This window comes from Serinus canaria, chromosome 6, assembly GCF_022539315.1.
Source record: "Serinus canaria isolate serCan28SL12 chromosome 6, serCan2020, whole genome shotgun sequence".
Classification (NCBI taxonomy): domain Eukaryota; kingdom Metazoa; phylum Chordata; class Aves; order Passeriformes; family Fringillidae; genus Serinus; species Serinus canaria.
The window spans coordinates 19,697,022-19,712,125 of NC_066320.1; the positions used below are offsets into that span (position 1 = coordinate 19,697,022).

A 15,104-nucleotide genomic window follows, 5' to 3' on the forward strand; every position below is an offset into this window, starting at 1 on the left:
CAAATGCTTGACTTCACAGATATGATTGCATATTGGTACTGAAAGAATCATGTAGCTTTTACTTGGTCTTTCATGCTTCTTGCAAAATTCCCTCATTTTGTGCTAATGGCAGATTTAGGGGGGGGTTGCTGAGTTTTTTTTGTTCTAGTGAAATTACACAACTTTTATTCCTTGCGGCCATTTGTCATTTTATACCTAATGTCTCCATCTGTTCAGAGAAATTCTTGGTTTCTTTGCAGGAATTACTGGTTTTGATTGTAGACCTTTAATCTGTAAAGTCTAAAATAATGATGTTTTATTTTCAGATTTTCTATCTGTATGCTGAAAAGTGTTAGACTTGGCTGAAAACATATAGATAGACATTTAACGAGCTGCTGTGTGGCATGCTGTCTCTTGCTTTTGTTCTGTCCAATGCCTAAAATCTCTAACAAATGGACTTTTGGCTTCTGAAACAGTCTTTCAGTATTTGTTGGATTATTTCTGATTACAATTGCTGTTTCCAAAAATTAGGCCAGGAAGTTGCCAGCAATGTTCCAAAGAGCAGGGTATTGAATCAGGACTTTTTTTTAAACTGCCTTTCTTTTGCTTTGCAGTGTGAACGGTAATTTTTGTTCTGCTTTACTAGTTAAATGACCATCAAATTCTGAATCTTAAGCATTCACACTTGAATTTTTAATAACACAGGTTTGGTTCCTTGTCCTTGATTTCCACCCCCCACCACCCTTTCTCTTTTCCAGAATCCTTTTTGTGACTTACTCTCTGTTCTGGAAGTCATTCCACTGTAATTTTTTGTATAATGTATATAATTCAGAAAGCCATTTTGTAATAATTCTGGTTGAGAAAAGTACATTGGTATGGCAAAGTGCAAGTACTCAGCACTTATGTCACCTGGTAATTTTCCCTTGGCAAACAGGTGTTTATCAAGAAAGTTTTCCTGTCAACCACATTAATCATTTTCAGATGAGTTTTAGCTGGTTTTTTTCTTCTTAAGTTACCATGTACCTTAAGAGATTTTCAGTTTGACCCTAAATAAAAAATGGTAGAATTATGTGTTTAAAATTTTATTATACTATAAGGTACTGAAATATAATTTGCTTTAAATTATTGTAAATAAGAATTGAACTGCTTAAGAGTCCTAAAATCGTCTAGGGTTTTTGTTTCTTTGTTTTATTTTGCTTATTTATGTTTTGTTTTCCCTAAATGCACTCTCGTGAGTACTTGGTCTTCTTTAATCTTCAGAAATATCCTGCAGGGGTCAGCATTTACCACGTTAGTTTTACTATAATCAAAATACCATTTAAAGGTGGGCTTTTATAGTGAGACATTAAATATTCTAAGAGAGAAGAATGGTAAATATAAATTATGTAAAATTGCCTAGTACTTGAGAAATATGATTACATAGTTAGAATGCTGCTCCCTCTTGTTCAGTTTTGAGGGAGATTTTAAAACATCCTACACATCCATTGAGGGAGATTTTAAAACATCCCTAATTTGACATTACCAAGTTAATACAGCTTTAGTGATCAGGAGTTTTTGCTTTTGTTTCCTCTACTGAACCATGTTTTTTTCATGTTTACTTTTGTTTAATTCACCACATATTCCTTGGCTTTGTTTTTTAGTATTATCCTATAGAAGAAGTATTGGCTGCTGAGTATTTGCTTGAAGAATTCAGGCCTGATTTAATAGAGATGGTACTGGATAAATTGAGACCAGAAAATGTTCGGTGAGTTAAACTGTATTTTAACACAAAAATCTTAAGAAAGCAGATGAACTAATGGAAACACAAAATTTAGGTGTCTCTTGCAGCTCCAAAGTAAATGTGATTTGAAAACATTCACTATGTTTCTTTGTATGAGAAGGTCTTAGATATATGTTAATTTATTTTCAAAGGTTGATGTATTTAAAATAATTATTGGATACAGTCAAGTAAACTTGGATTATGAACTGCATTTGCAAATGTGATGGTTTGCAAATGGGGTTCTGCTGTTTCTGGGGATATGCAGGTAATGATAGAATAAATGGAGTTGCCTATATCAGCAACAGTAGTTGCCATAGTAATTAATGCCCTTTAAAGAAGGGCCTTTATCTTTGTGTGTGGGTGTGCATCTGTGTGTAATGTGTGTGGGATACTTCAGCTGAAGCTTGACTATGTCAAAAGATCATCTTTTGAACAAACAATACTTTAATTAAAATCTCCAGTTCTCTTTCCCAAAGTATTTAATACTTCTCTATTTTGAATGTATTTTCATGTCACTCTACCATCCAAGTTCTTGAAAATTTGATACCTCTAACATAGAAGCACTGTTTTTAGTAGTTAACATAGAGAACGTGTAATTACTTGCTCTCTGTGGAAAGCTTAACCAAATTCCACATGAATGTAAACTTATAACTAGTTTTAGAATTGCTTGCAAGCCGTAGGTAAACCTGAGCTGATGCTGATGTAGTAAAGAAGCTGCAGGTGTTAATGAGAGCTGATGTTTATTATAGCTTCACATAGCTTTGAAGTGTAGCTCTTAACATTGCAAGAAAATAGTTAATATTATCTGATTCATAATGTAAAATTTGGTCTTTGTTACTGCCCAGAGAAGTTCCAAAACATCTTCTTACTTAAACACTGAAAAATTGCTGGAAGAAATTAGTACAGGTACATACATTCATAGATTGTTTAGTTTGTCAGATGCTGTTGCATGCTACAGACCACTCACCACTTTTCTGTGTTATTCCTGTTGCTGGCTGCCAGTCTTTTGACATTCTTTCCTGACTTAAGAAATAGATGTCATTTAATAGGTGAAGAAATGTGTAATTTTAAACTTTTGTATAAAAAAGGTGCTAAATATCAGGAGAAAAAAAGGACTTTCAGAACTGGAATAAACCTGGTTTTATGGCTTTTTCAGTTAACTGTTAAAGAAATTATATATTGTCTTATCAGACTTTCCTACTTTCATTTGACTGAAAGAAAATACTAACTTGTATGTAGTACTATATTCCTTTTAGATATATTTTAAGCACTTATCCTGTGAAATTAGAAGTAGAATGAAATGAACTGCAACTTTTAAAAATCTTTTACTTAACTAAGATCCTTCAAAGTATAGTAAAATATAACAGGGACTATAATTTTATAGTATCTTTTATTTTAAATTGCTGGCAAGATACATTATCTTGGGAAGGGAAAATTTAAGTAAGTAAATTTAAGTAAAGAAATTTAAGTATTACTAAAAGTGATTTACCTTATGAAGATTCAAAAAGGCCACTGTGGATTTTGTTTTTAGTGGGCTCTCTTAAAAGAATGAGTTGAGATTACAGATGTTAATAAAAGTGTCCCTTTGTGATACTCTTTTTAAAAAATTACATCTGTATCTATGTGAGTATAATTCAGCAGCCTGCTCCCTTCTTTTGTCTTTTTTGAGCAATTTTATATGCTTGTAAAAAAACTTGTGCACATCTGCATTCAATATCTATATTGTTTGGTTATCCACCATTTACTGATGTGTATAACTCATGTTTACCTTTCTGTTCTCCCTTTTTATGAAAGAATTATTATGTGCCACATCCTAACTTTGCCTGTTGTTTGGCATTGTTTTCCCATTTTTATTGGGTTTTTTTCTTTTTATGTCTTGCATACGTTCTGTCTTGATGTGCTTTACTTGGCACTGATTTGATTTTTTTCTTTTATTGTGGTTTTATTTATCATTTCTTTTCCATTCACCTCTATTAAGGACCTCTTGGCATAGCTATATTGTAGTAACTGCATTCAGTGTCTTTTCCAGAACTATAGTTCTTCAGCTATTATTTTCTTAACAAACTTTGAGTTTAAAAAGTATGAAAAAAAAATTATACTCACAGATGGTATGCATATAAGAATGCAAGTGGTTCCATTTGACTGACCCATAATAGAAAGTGTTCATATTCTCCTCCCACTTCCACACTACTTGTTGCATTTAGTGCCTTAATTTCCCCAAGAGAGAAACTTTAAAATGTAAGTATTATTTTTACTTGTTCAAACTGTATTGGGTTTTACCAACCATCTGTGAAGATAAGGGAATAGACTTGGCCTGTGTAGCAATCATAGCTGAAAAATATAATTTTCCTATCATTTCCAAGGCATTTTTCCCCTCAACATCTACAGAATAAATGCTCTTATTAAAATTTAAGAGGATAGTGACTCACCAGAATAAGCAGCTAAAGAACATTTTCCCCTGGATAGTAAGTGGGTTTTTTTTCCTCTATTGATAGCAGAAGTGCAGCACTAGTACTGTCCTAGAGGGAAGAAAAATGAAATGAAAGCCAAAAGTGTTGATAGAGAAATTTCTTACTACTGGAATTTCACAGACTCTCAGCAGAGTTATCTCAGTGCACTTGGTGATGCTCACCCTGCAGGTAAACATGCTAGAAATGTATCTGTTTGTTTTTAATTGCATTGGATCTGAGCATCCATTTTGAAAATGACAATTTGTTCACGGATTTCCCCCCACAAATCCTTGGTAGCAACTTAGTTTTACTGAGCACTAAGAAATAACTTGTGCTTCTGCAGTGATCAGAGTGCTGTACCCCAGCCAGCAGCAGCTCTGTGTGTAGTTTCCCCTTACTCTGCTTGCTGAGGGGATTGATATGTGAGGCACTTTGAGTAGCATGTGTTGCCTCACATCAGTTTTACTGATGGTTGTGACTTATGGACAAATGTAGGCTTTTGTTATTTTTGCCTCAGTCATGTTGTGTTATGTATTTGAATGAGAGAAAAGTAATTTCTTCCACTGTTTGATAGTATCACAGTTTGGAAGACAAAGTTTAAATGAGATCCAGAAAAAAATCAGTCCTTTACAGGAATAGATTTGCTTTGACACATTTGTTACTAATGTCACAAATTCTAAGTATTCTAAGTCTATTACTTTTCCACCTTTAGAACCTTGAGTTTCATTACATAAATCTGGAGTATAATAGTTGATAATCTTTTGTGGAAGTACATTAATTTTAAAGCACACATCCTCTTCCCAAGTAACACTGTCCTGAGGATTTCTCACCCGTAGCTTCAATTTAGATTTCAGGAGGGTGAAAAGCAGGATAGTATTTAGTAAATATGCATCACATTATAGAAGCTGGGGTTGTTTCTGAAATTGGGTACTACAGCAGTTTGCATGTATAGGAATGTACATAGAGAAGTAAATAGCATTTATAGTTTGTTGTGTTCCATATCCATGAATGGCTCAAGCCTAAATATACTTAAACAGGTCCTATTGAAGATTGTTTGATTGCCTATCTTGATTTCCCAGTGCATTTCCACACTGTCCTAAAACATATGGATGTTCATTGTGCTGTACAGCACAACAGAGAAATGAAAAGCAAAAGTAATGTTACATAATTGGTGGCTTTAGAGATGGATTACAGTATATTGAAATGCCTGCATGGCATAGCATTTCTACCTGCTGTGCTTCTCTTCTCCTCTTTTTGTGTCCTGGTCTTCTTTGCTGTTGGTCTTAAGTTGCAATTTTTGGGCAGACAAAATGCCTTTTGATTTGTTTCTGTTGTTGTGGGTATGTTTTTGAGATCTCAAAATGTCATAATCATTCCAGTAGTGATTTGGGATAAATCACTGTTCTGTTGAAGCAGAACTGCTTGAAGAATTACAGTGTTGGTTTCCAAAATTTTGTTTTCTATACAGTGAGTAGACAATTCTTTTTAGCTCTTGAATTTTAGTATGCTCCTATAGGAAATGTTTGGGTACTTGGATTGTCACTACTGCTTGAGCATCAGTATGTTGGAGAAGGGTAGGAGGAGGAAATGTTGAATAATAGACATATTTTAACAGTATATTCTAGCATTAAACATCTTTGTCTTGCTGCTCTAGCCATATGATTATTGGAATTTTATTAGGATAATTTTTTCACTTAGGACTCTAACTCATTATTATTATTATTTACTTTGCAAAAAGTTCTTGTAGGTAGGTTGCTTTGAAATTCAAAGGCTTTATAGTTTTTGTAGTCTCTTAGCAACTTTGTACCTGTGTTGTGGTTTAACCCCAGCCAGAAGCCAAGCCCACACAGTCACATGCTCACCCATGTACCAGTTGGATCAGGGAGAGAATCTCAAGGGTAAAAGCTGGAAAACTCATGGTTTGAGATACAGACAGTTTGATAGAAAAAGCAAAAGAAAAAAAAAAAAAAAAAGAAGAAGAAGAGCAAAGCAAGGAATCACTGTGCTGCTTCCCAAAGGCAGGCAGGTATTCAGCATGTCTGGGAGAGCAGGTAGTTGTGCTACCTTTTTTGACCATTTCAAGTTTCTTAGAAACCTGTACTTACTCTTGAAGCTAGCCACTTTCATTGAATAGTCTTTTGTGTTGTACATTGTTCAATAGAATTAAAGGGATTTTCTTGATACCTATAATGCAGGCTACTAACAAAATACTAAGTTTGTAATTTTCTTTATTCTGAATTTCTTCTTTTTTAGGTGTGTTCTTTAGTTCAGGCAGCACTTTGATGACTGGAGCTCTTAGTCACACGGTTTAGCTTAAGTTAGTCCTGCAAGAAGCAGGGAGTTGAACATGACATGATCCTTATGAGTCCCTTTCAATGTGAGGTTATCTGCAATTCTATGACACTAGGAATGGAATAAAATTTCTATAATCAGTATTTTCATGTATTGGGATGTTCATACAGGTGGTATAGAAAATGTAATCACTACATCAATTTTCTAGAAGACTGCAAGAGCTGCTTTGTTTTCTGGAACAACAAGAGTCTTAAAAATAAAAATTGCATGCCACACTACTGTTGTGTAACCCCAGGTTGTAACACTTCAGAAAAACAGTGGCATTAAATGACTGTGGTAACCTGATTTCATGGTTAACCTTAGCATGTAGTTCAGTATACTTATACTTGCTCTCCTGCCCTGTAATTGTCTATGGACTGTTTGCAGAAATAAAGATGTTTTGGTGATGGAGCAGAAGCAGTGCTTGAAATAATGTCTCAGTCTTTTCTCAGACCCATTCATGCCAAAGTGTCTCTTTGTTTTCAGAGTTGCAATAGTTTCCAAGTCTTTTGAAGGAAAAACTGATCGAACGGAAGAGTGGTATGGAACACAGTACAAGCAAGAAGCAATTTCTGATGAAGTTATTAAGGCATGTTAAAATTTGTAACGTTCTAATATCTGCAAATGAAAGTCGATAGTAAATTCTTTGTCCAATTTTCCATATACTTGAAGGGGGAGCTTAAATCCACTGCTTTTCATAGCATGAAAATCATACAATGAGTCTGTTTAATGTTAAAGGAAGTAAGAATGTTACATTAGTCTTTAGATTTCAAATATTTATTACATAGGAGGGATATATTTTAATGGTTATAAACCATGTTAAGTGCAGGGAATGTTCTGTGTAACTGTTTCTGAAGTTGATTTTTGCAACGTAGAAGTCAAGTATGTTTTGCCAGTTAAATGAGATTGTAAAAATAAAAACTCAGAAAAAAGGAGGTGGGCAAATCCTTGTTGAAACTTGTTATTGTTCTGGTCTTCTAAGAAGAGATGGCTGTAAAATTTATCTTAGGGCTGAATTGAACCTTCTGAGTGTGCTCTGAACAGACATTGCATAGGAGCACTTCCTTGAGCTTGACCTTACCTATGTTCTTAATTAGAATTCTTGGCTAAGTGTTTAGTTTAATATCTTCATTTACGGCTCATGGTAGCAAAAAATACAAGATAAAAATGCACCCTCCTCTCTGCTATAAACTTTTCAAAATTATTTGTCTGTCATACTCTTTTCAAGAGCAATTCATCCTGCTGATAGCCTACTCCACCTTTTTTTTTCCCAGCTATTTCTCTCTTTCCCTAGTATCTTAATAATATTTACACAGAAGGTACTGGAATACATTTCTAAATCTTTTGTTTTAGCATAAAATAAATAAGCCCATATATGCCTTAATTAAGCAGAAATTGGCATAGCTTCATTGTTTCTCCTATTGATCTAGAAATGGCAAAATGCTGACCTGAATGGGAAATTCAAGCTTCCAATGAAGAATGAGTTTATTCCTACAAACTTTGAGATTTTGCCATTGGAAAAAGATGCAACACAGTACCCCGCCCTTGTCAAGGTAAACTGTCTGTATTTGTCCTGTTTACTTTACTGCCTAACCTGGGAAGTTAGAGTTGAATTCCTCTGTTTTATAAAATACAGATGATCTCATACTTCTAAGTATAGAAAACAAAAAAGTACAAAACTTGAATATTTTGCTGCGAAGACATTCTTGCTGAACTTTGGACTGTGACAATTTGTGTTCCTAGGAAAGTGAATATAGATACAGCTTGAACTCTCTCTGCCCTTTTGAAAGTGTGTCAACAATTGATAAAAATAGCAATAGAGCTGTTTATTCAGCAGAAGGGTGACTGCCACTCTTACATTTTTTTTGACCACTGTTGAGTAAGTCAAGGGTGTAGGGAAGACTTTTGTTTTGTAACTGTGTACAGAAAACGCCGGTGATTGCATGGAAAAATGAGAGAAGTGTCATTTAGTGATCTCAAAATATAGTGTATATATATTCAATATACTGAATATATCTATATTCATTATATATATTGAATATAGCAATTCAAACAATATGAAATTAAGGGGATAATTCTAAGTCGCGATTTGAAGTGGTGAAGAGACTTTTTAAAGCTGTGGCTTATATTGCAGTTAAAAGTCAGATGACTTAACAAAACCTCTTTTCTTGGCACAGGACACTGCTATGAGCAAACTATGGTTCAAGCAAGATGACAAATTTTTTTTGCCAAAAGCTTGTCTCAACTTTGAATTTTTCAGGTATGCAATGCTAAGTATATCACATAAAGTTGTCTTCAAAAGTTTCTTATTTATTGGGAATCTGCATTTGTGTGGCAAACTTTCTTGCACTTTAGAATCCTTATCCTTACTTTGAATATATAATAAAGCTTAGATGCAGGAAGGCACATCTAAGATATACAGTAATTGAGTAGCAAGAAATTTGATGTGCTCCTTCTATATTGAAAGGAAAAATTTACCTAAAAATCCTTTTAAACCAAATTTTCTTTTATATTTTATTTGCTATACCTGAAATATACCTGCCAATAGAACCCACTACATATTGCAATATCCCTCTTAAAAATAATTGTGTATTTTTAAATTAATTACTAAATCACAGCTATTTTAACATGTAATTTCTTTATGAAATGCTATTCTGATAATAGTTTTAGGCTCAAATTCTATTTTCATTTGCATACTGCAAATCAGTTTAAAAAGTGCTTAAAATTTTGGGATTTTACTTAACTGACACTCATAACTGATTGTACTTTTTTTTTTTTTTGAAGAGCATTGTCTATATTATCAATGAGTGTTTGATTCTGACCTCAAGATGTATGATAAAATGATGTAGTGTTAATTCTGGTCTTGCATGACTTTCATCATAGGAAGATAATCTTTTTTGAGTGAGCATGATAATGATAGAACTTGTTAATGTTCCTTTCAAGTAATAAATTTCTAGCTTTTGAATTTAAAAAATTACTGCTGTTTTTAAAGTGTAGCTGATTCTGTGTTGAACTAATGACAGCCAGAAAAAATTCAGGGACTCTCCTTTTGCCTAATTAAATTATTTGGTGATATTGATGGAAGGGCTATTGTGGGGGCTCCTACAGATGCACTGTTGAATTCTTGTTTTGAGAGAGCACTTGAAATTTTTCTTGCAGGATTTTATACAGAGGTTTTTTTCAGTGTGTGTCATGTCTTGGTACTGGTTTTGATACTAGTCAGGGAAAATAGGTTGCTTGGGCATTTTCTCTTTTGTGCTTTTTGAAACCACAGGCCATATGTTAGAGCTGTTTCAATGTGTTAGAACTTCAATGTGTCAGGAAATGGAGGATCAAAATGGGAATTCCTCATCTCTCATTCGGAGAACAGCAATTGCAGTGCTTTGCCTTCTTTTTCAGTCTTGGTGGCTTTCCCGTGTGCTATGTTTGGCAAAAATCCAAAATAGGATTTTACTGAGGGACACTGAGTTTACAGTTGTGGTGTTTTTTTAAATCAGTTCAGGTGACCTGTAGTGAACTATAATATCTAACAATCTGTGAATGAATAAAAGATAATAATTGGGTTTATGTAGAGCACACAAAGGTATAAGTGTATGCAATACACACAATATCTTAGAATTGTTTGTGTTGGAAGTGACATTTAAAGGTCTATTCCAGCCCTCCTGCACCAAGTAGGGAGGTATATCTTATCTAGACCTGTGGAGATGGTATTTCCCAGTTAGATTTGTGCTTTCATCTCAGTGTGCCCTTATAAAAAGCCAGAAGTACACGAGCTTTGCTGACCATTGTAATGGAATGATTTGCCTCTCTCCTTCTAGAAGCAGTTCCAAGTGAGAGCTGGCTTTTTTCCTTAGAGTTGGGAGCAAGGGTTCTTTCCTTTTCCTTAAAAATGAGATGGTAATTGTACATGAGCAGGAGTGAGGAGATTTTGACAATACTGGGTACATCAACTCTGAAAGTTGTTGTAAGCAGATTTGTCTAGTTTGGATACTTAGAAAAGGTTCTTGGAGAATCTGTCTCTATTTGATCATGGTGATGGTCACTGAAGGAAATGGTGAAATGTAGAGTGTTTATTAATGAGACTTGATGGAATCACTCATACCTCATGGGACCAAGTGAACTAGTGAATAAAGCCACCTTTATGACATAGGTTTTCATAAAAAGTCTAAGCCTCAGTTCTAGATCAGAATATGAAGCCTGTGCTGCCTTGTTGTTGATTACAAGAGTTTGTTCACACTGCAGACTGCTTCAGTATGATAAAAAACCTAGGGGGATTTCTTCTGCCTGCAGCCTTGATCAACATGAAGCATAAAAGGAATCCTGGTCCAGATGTTGCAGTAGCAATTGCTCTGTAGATAAATTAAGAGGAAGTTGATGAGGTTGGTTTCTCCCTTAAATATACAGACTGTACAGGGAACAGTATGTGTATGAACCTCTTGAAATCAACTTGTTCCAAAACTGAAAATCTTTACAGGCATCCTTGTGTTAAAGAAATATCACAGTAAAAACATCTGACTTACTGCCCAGCCTAAAAGAGGATGATAAGCTTTTGCATTTGTATGCAAAATTGCAACTTAAGAACTCAAAAAGTATCCTTTTTTAAAAGGAAGTAAAACAACCATGTAATGTGGTGATGCTTTGAAATTCAGCACTTCAGTGTTGATTCCAGCTATGTCACTTAAAGCTATTTGAAAGAGGAAAAGAATAGACTTGGTGGGGTTTTTTTCAACAACTCAGTCATTAGTGATTGAGTTACTCGACTTCTTCGAGTCTAGTGAAAAAAAGATCAACCAGAAATAAGCAGTAGTTTACAAAACTGTTAATAATAGGAAGCAACTCCCAGAACAGTGTTGTAATAATTGTTTTCTGTTATTTTTCACTCGAGGATTAATAATCTAGTAGTTGTGATATTGTTAAAAATTCCCAGTTGGCCTTTGCCAGCTCAGTGAGAATACAGAATTTAGAACTGATACAGACATAGTAATCACTCAAACTGTTTAAGTCTGTGTTCTAGTATCAGAATGGGAAAGAATTTAATGAGTCTGGAGGAAGGTTTATAGGATTGACCTACATCTCACTTTAAATTTGGTCTTAATTAAAAAATTCAATAGTAATTGGATTTATATCTTTTGGCATATTAAAATTGCTCATTTTTGGGACATTCTCATTGCAGGGAGAAATGCAAAGACAAGTTCTTTTGTCTTTTTTACTGACCTGTTTATTTAATCTAGGCTAAGATTTCAGACTATAGCAGGCTCTGCTTCTCAAATACATATATTTGAAATTATTAATTTAGTTTGTTAAAATATCTTCCTGTGCTTCCCTTCCTGTTCTTAATCTAAAAGGAAGGCGAAGTTAAAAGCTATGAGGAACTTCTTAAAAATATCTTTGCCATGTGTTTTAGTTATCAGTTTGTGTGTTGTGGACTTGTTTTACTACATTAGTGTTGATAACACAGTGAAATACCCTGCTGTATAGATGTAAACATATGTAATAGCCTGAATATCTGACTACCAAGAAAAAGTCAGGTTTGAATTGTAAGCCATATCCTGACAGCAAGTGCTTCAAATACTGGTGTTCATATCTGTGACACTGATAATGAATTTACATGCACTTCAGAGGTTTTACAATACATACAGTACAAATAACTTGTCTTCTCAAATCTTTAAAACAGACAGGTATTTAACAATTAGCATGGTTGAAGCATGACTTGAGTCTTTGAGTTGCATTTCTCTTTTTGAGAAATTCACAAGAGTGTTGTGTATGATCATGTGCTCCTAATGCAACAGTAGGTTTTGGACAGTTGTTGACATTAAAAAAATAACGCAAAAAATTACAGAAGTAAGAAAATGGATACACAGACTTATCTCCTGAGCTGACCTTGGCATGTACTGCATATTGTCATACCAAAAATTGTTCATCTCCTAATTTTTGTAACATAAACTGATAGCGTATGAGTATGAATTAATTAATGTTCGGTACATGGCCTTTCATTTTGGTCTGTTAAGTTATGTTGGTATGTTTTGTTTCTTTTGCTCCTGGTGAATTCTGACTGTGCAGCCAAGTAAATAAAACATGTCTTGATTTATGAGCATAAATAGAATATCTCTGGAATCTTGTGTGTATTTAGTCATCAAACCATATGCAAGCTAAGTAACACTTTTCAGATGTGTTCGTATTTGGCTTCGAAATAGGAGTCCTTCAGAATGGGATCCATCAGCATAAAAACACAGAAAATATTGTTTCCTTCAGATCAAACTTAAAAGGCCAAAAGAAACAGAGAAATAATTTTAAACTGCATATTTTACTTTCAACATTTTCTTCCAGCCCATTTGCTTACGTGGATCCCTTGCATTGTAACATGGCCTATTTGTACCTTGAACTACTCAAAGACTCCCTCAACGAGTATGCATATGCAGCAGAACTAGCTGGCTTGAACTATGATCTCCAAAATACCATCTATGGGATGTATGTAAGTACTCAAATCAAGGAAGAGCTCAGAGCCTTAAAACTACTTCCACTCATCAACATTTTCATATTGATTTGATGGAAGGACTTTCAAATAAAAAAATAAAGGCTGTTAGTCCTTTTGATCTTGGTTATCAGCCATCCTTTCTTTGATTTGAATTTTAAGTTGAATTTTGTTAAAAGTCTTCAACAGTCTTTTAGTTCACATTAAGCAAATTTTCTTCTTTATTTCTATATCATTCGTGAAATTAATTAGTTTGTAAGTTTTCTTCCTCCATTAAAAAAACCACAACCCTAATCCAAGCTTATATATTTGTTGGTCAGATATCTACTAAAAACTTTCTGACTGATGGGGTAAAAGACCCCCTTTTTGTGCTATTAAATAAATAGTATATACTTCTGCTTTCCTGTTCAAGAACTACTGATCATGAGGCTGCATATACATACTCTTCAGTCATGTTTCTTCATCCATTACCTTGTCACTGCCTGAGGTATCAAAGCATTTCTTTTGTTTTTCTTTTTGTTAGTCGCTACATTTATGCTGATCCTCTCCATTGCAACATGACATACCTGTTTATCAGGTTATTGAAGGATGATTTAAAAGAGTATACATATGCAGCACGCCTCTCAGGTTTGGTCTATGGCATTGCATCAGGAATGAATGCAATACTTGTAAGTAAGAAAAGAACGCAGGAGGAAATGAAACAGCTTGGGAGTTGTTGAGCTTGGAGAAAACATTGGACTTCTGCATTTCTAAATGAGATGGTTAATGTTTTTTTTCCTTGCATATATCTCATGAATTAAAGGCAATGCAAGACTGTATTTTAATCAGTCCTGAGTGACCTGTTTAAGATTGCAGTGTCCTTGTGAACGTGTGCAGTGCAATCGTTGCATTCTGGTTCACATTTTTACTTGCTTGCATGATAATCTGGAAAGCAGTATTGCTGGCTTTGTAGAAAAATATTAACTTTTCTGTTGAATGAATCCTCAGCTTTACAGATTTTGTTATAATTCTCTAATTCTACTGTAGTGAGCTGTGGAGATGGATTGTGCATGTGTTCATTAGAGCGCAATGCTGGATATTTATGGCTTTTTCTTTTGTTTTTATCATGTTTTATAACCTGTTATAAAGCATTGACAATACTTGATAAATACTGGTATTATAAAAAATTCTTATTTCTCTCCTATGAGATTTATGATAGGAGATTTTAGTAGTCTCTCTTGAAGTTTGGTTAAAAGCTTTTGTTAACCACCCTTATATGCCAGAATGTGTTTTGAAATTTCCCGTAGAAGTGTTACTTCCCAAAGTATTTTAGCAGAAGAATGTACTGTGTATTGTCTTTACATTTTCTGTATGAGAGAGTGCTGCGTTTTTAAAAATCAAATGCAAATATAATTTCCTGGTTGCATTCACCTGACTTACTGCAAATGTTAGATTATCCTCAGTTTGAAAGCTTGTTGATGTTTGTATGATCAGGGTTAATTCCTTTTAAAAAAAAATATGTAATTTTCTTAATTTTTACTCACAGTTATTTTAAATATTATTTGAGAACTTGTAATACTATTTTCCATATTGTAAGAAGTTTTATAATTAATAAGTGTAACTTATTAATGACTATACTGATGCTTTGAGCAAGGGCAGATGCTACTCTGAGAAGTCACCCATGGTGATTGTTGAACTCTTTGGGTTCCTATGCTAATTTAGGATATCAGCCTTTGTCATAAATCTATTTATGATAATGTTGTCTTCAGATTCATTGTTCAGCTATGTTTCAGCAACTACAGAACAATATATTCTTCCTACCAAAAAGCAGGAATTCTGTATGTTCATTTGTGTTCTAAAGTTTCGTTTTACTCCTAATTAAACTGCACAAATCCAATCAAATTCCTGGTTACAGATACCAAATTTTGAAGTTTTTCTCTGCAAAAAAAACCCCCACTTTTTAATGCCTTTTTGCCAGAGAAATTTTCTGTAGCTTGATGAAATCATACAGTAATTTTTAAGTTTCATGATATTTTTTTAAATGAGCAAGTCTATTTAATTTATACTTTCAAAAATATGTATGATCAGATCAATGTGTCATTACAATTCCAATATGACTACCTTACCTACCAAT

The 15,104-nt window shown here is 34.0% G+C and overlaps 1 protein-coding gene across 6 annotated transcripts in view; it reads left to right on the forward strand.

Annotated features, from left to right (window-relative positions):
• Positions 1 to 15,104, forward strand: part of IDE (insulin degrading enzyme) — a 52,865-nt gene that overhangs the window by 18,658 nt on the left and 19,103 nt on the right. For 5 of the 6 annotated variants that reach the window (XM_030240915.2, XM_050976491.1, XM_030240914.2 and 2 more), the window contains exons 11-15: positions 1,620 to 1,723; positions 7,006 to 7,108; positions 7,950 to 8,072; positions 8,697 to 8,779; positions 12,847 to 12,991. In XM_030240915.2, coding sequence (XP_030096775.1) covers positions 1,620 to 1,723; positions 7,006 to 7,108; positions 7,950 to 8,072; positions 8,697 to 8,779; positions 12,847 to 12,991 — 558 coding nt within the window. Of the gene's footprint in view, positions 1 to 1,619; positions 1,724 to 7,005; positions 7,109 to 7,949; positions 8,073 to 8,696; positions 8,780 to 12,846; positions 12,992 to 13,514; positions 13,660 to 15,104 lie in introns of all 6 variants that reach the window. The other variant, XM_030240919.2, reaches the window with a different exon arrangement.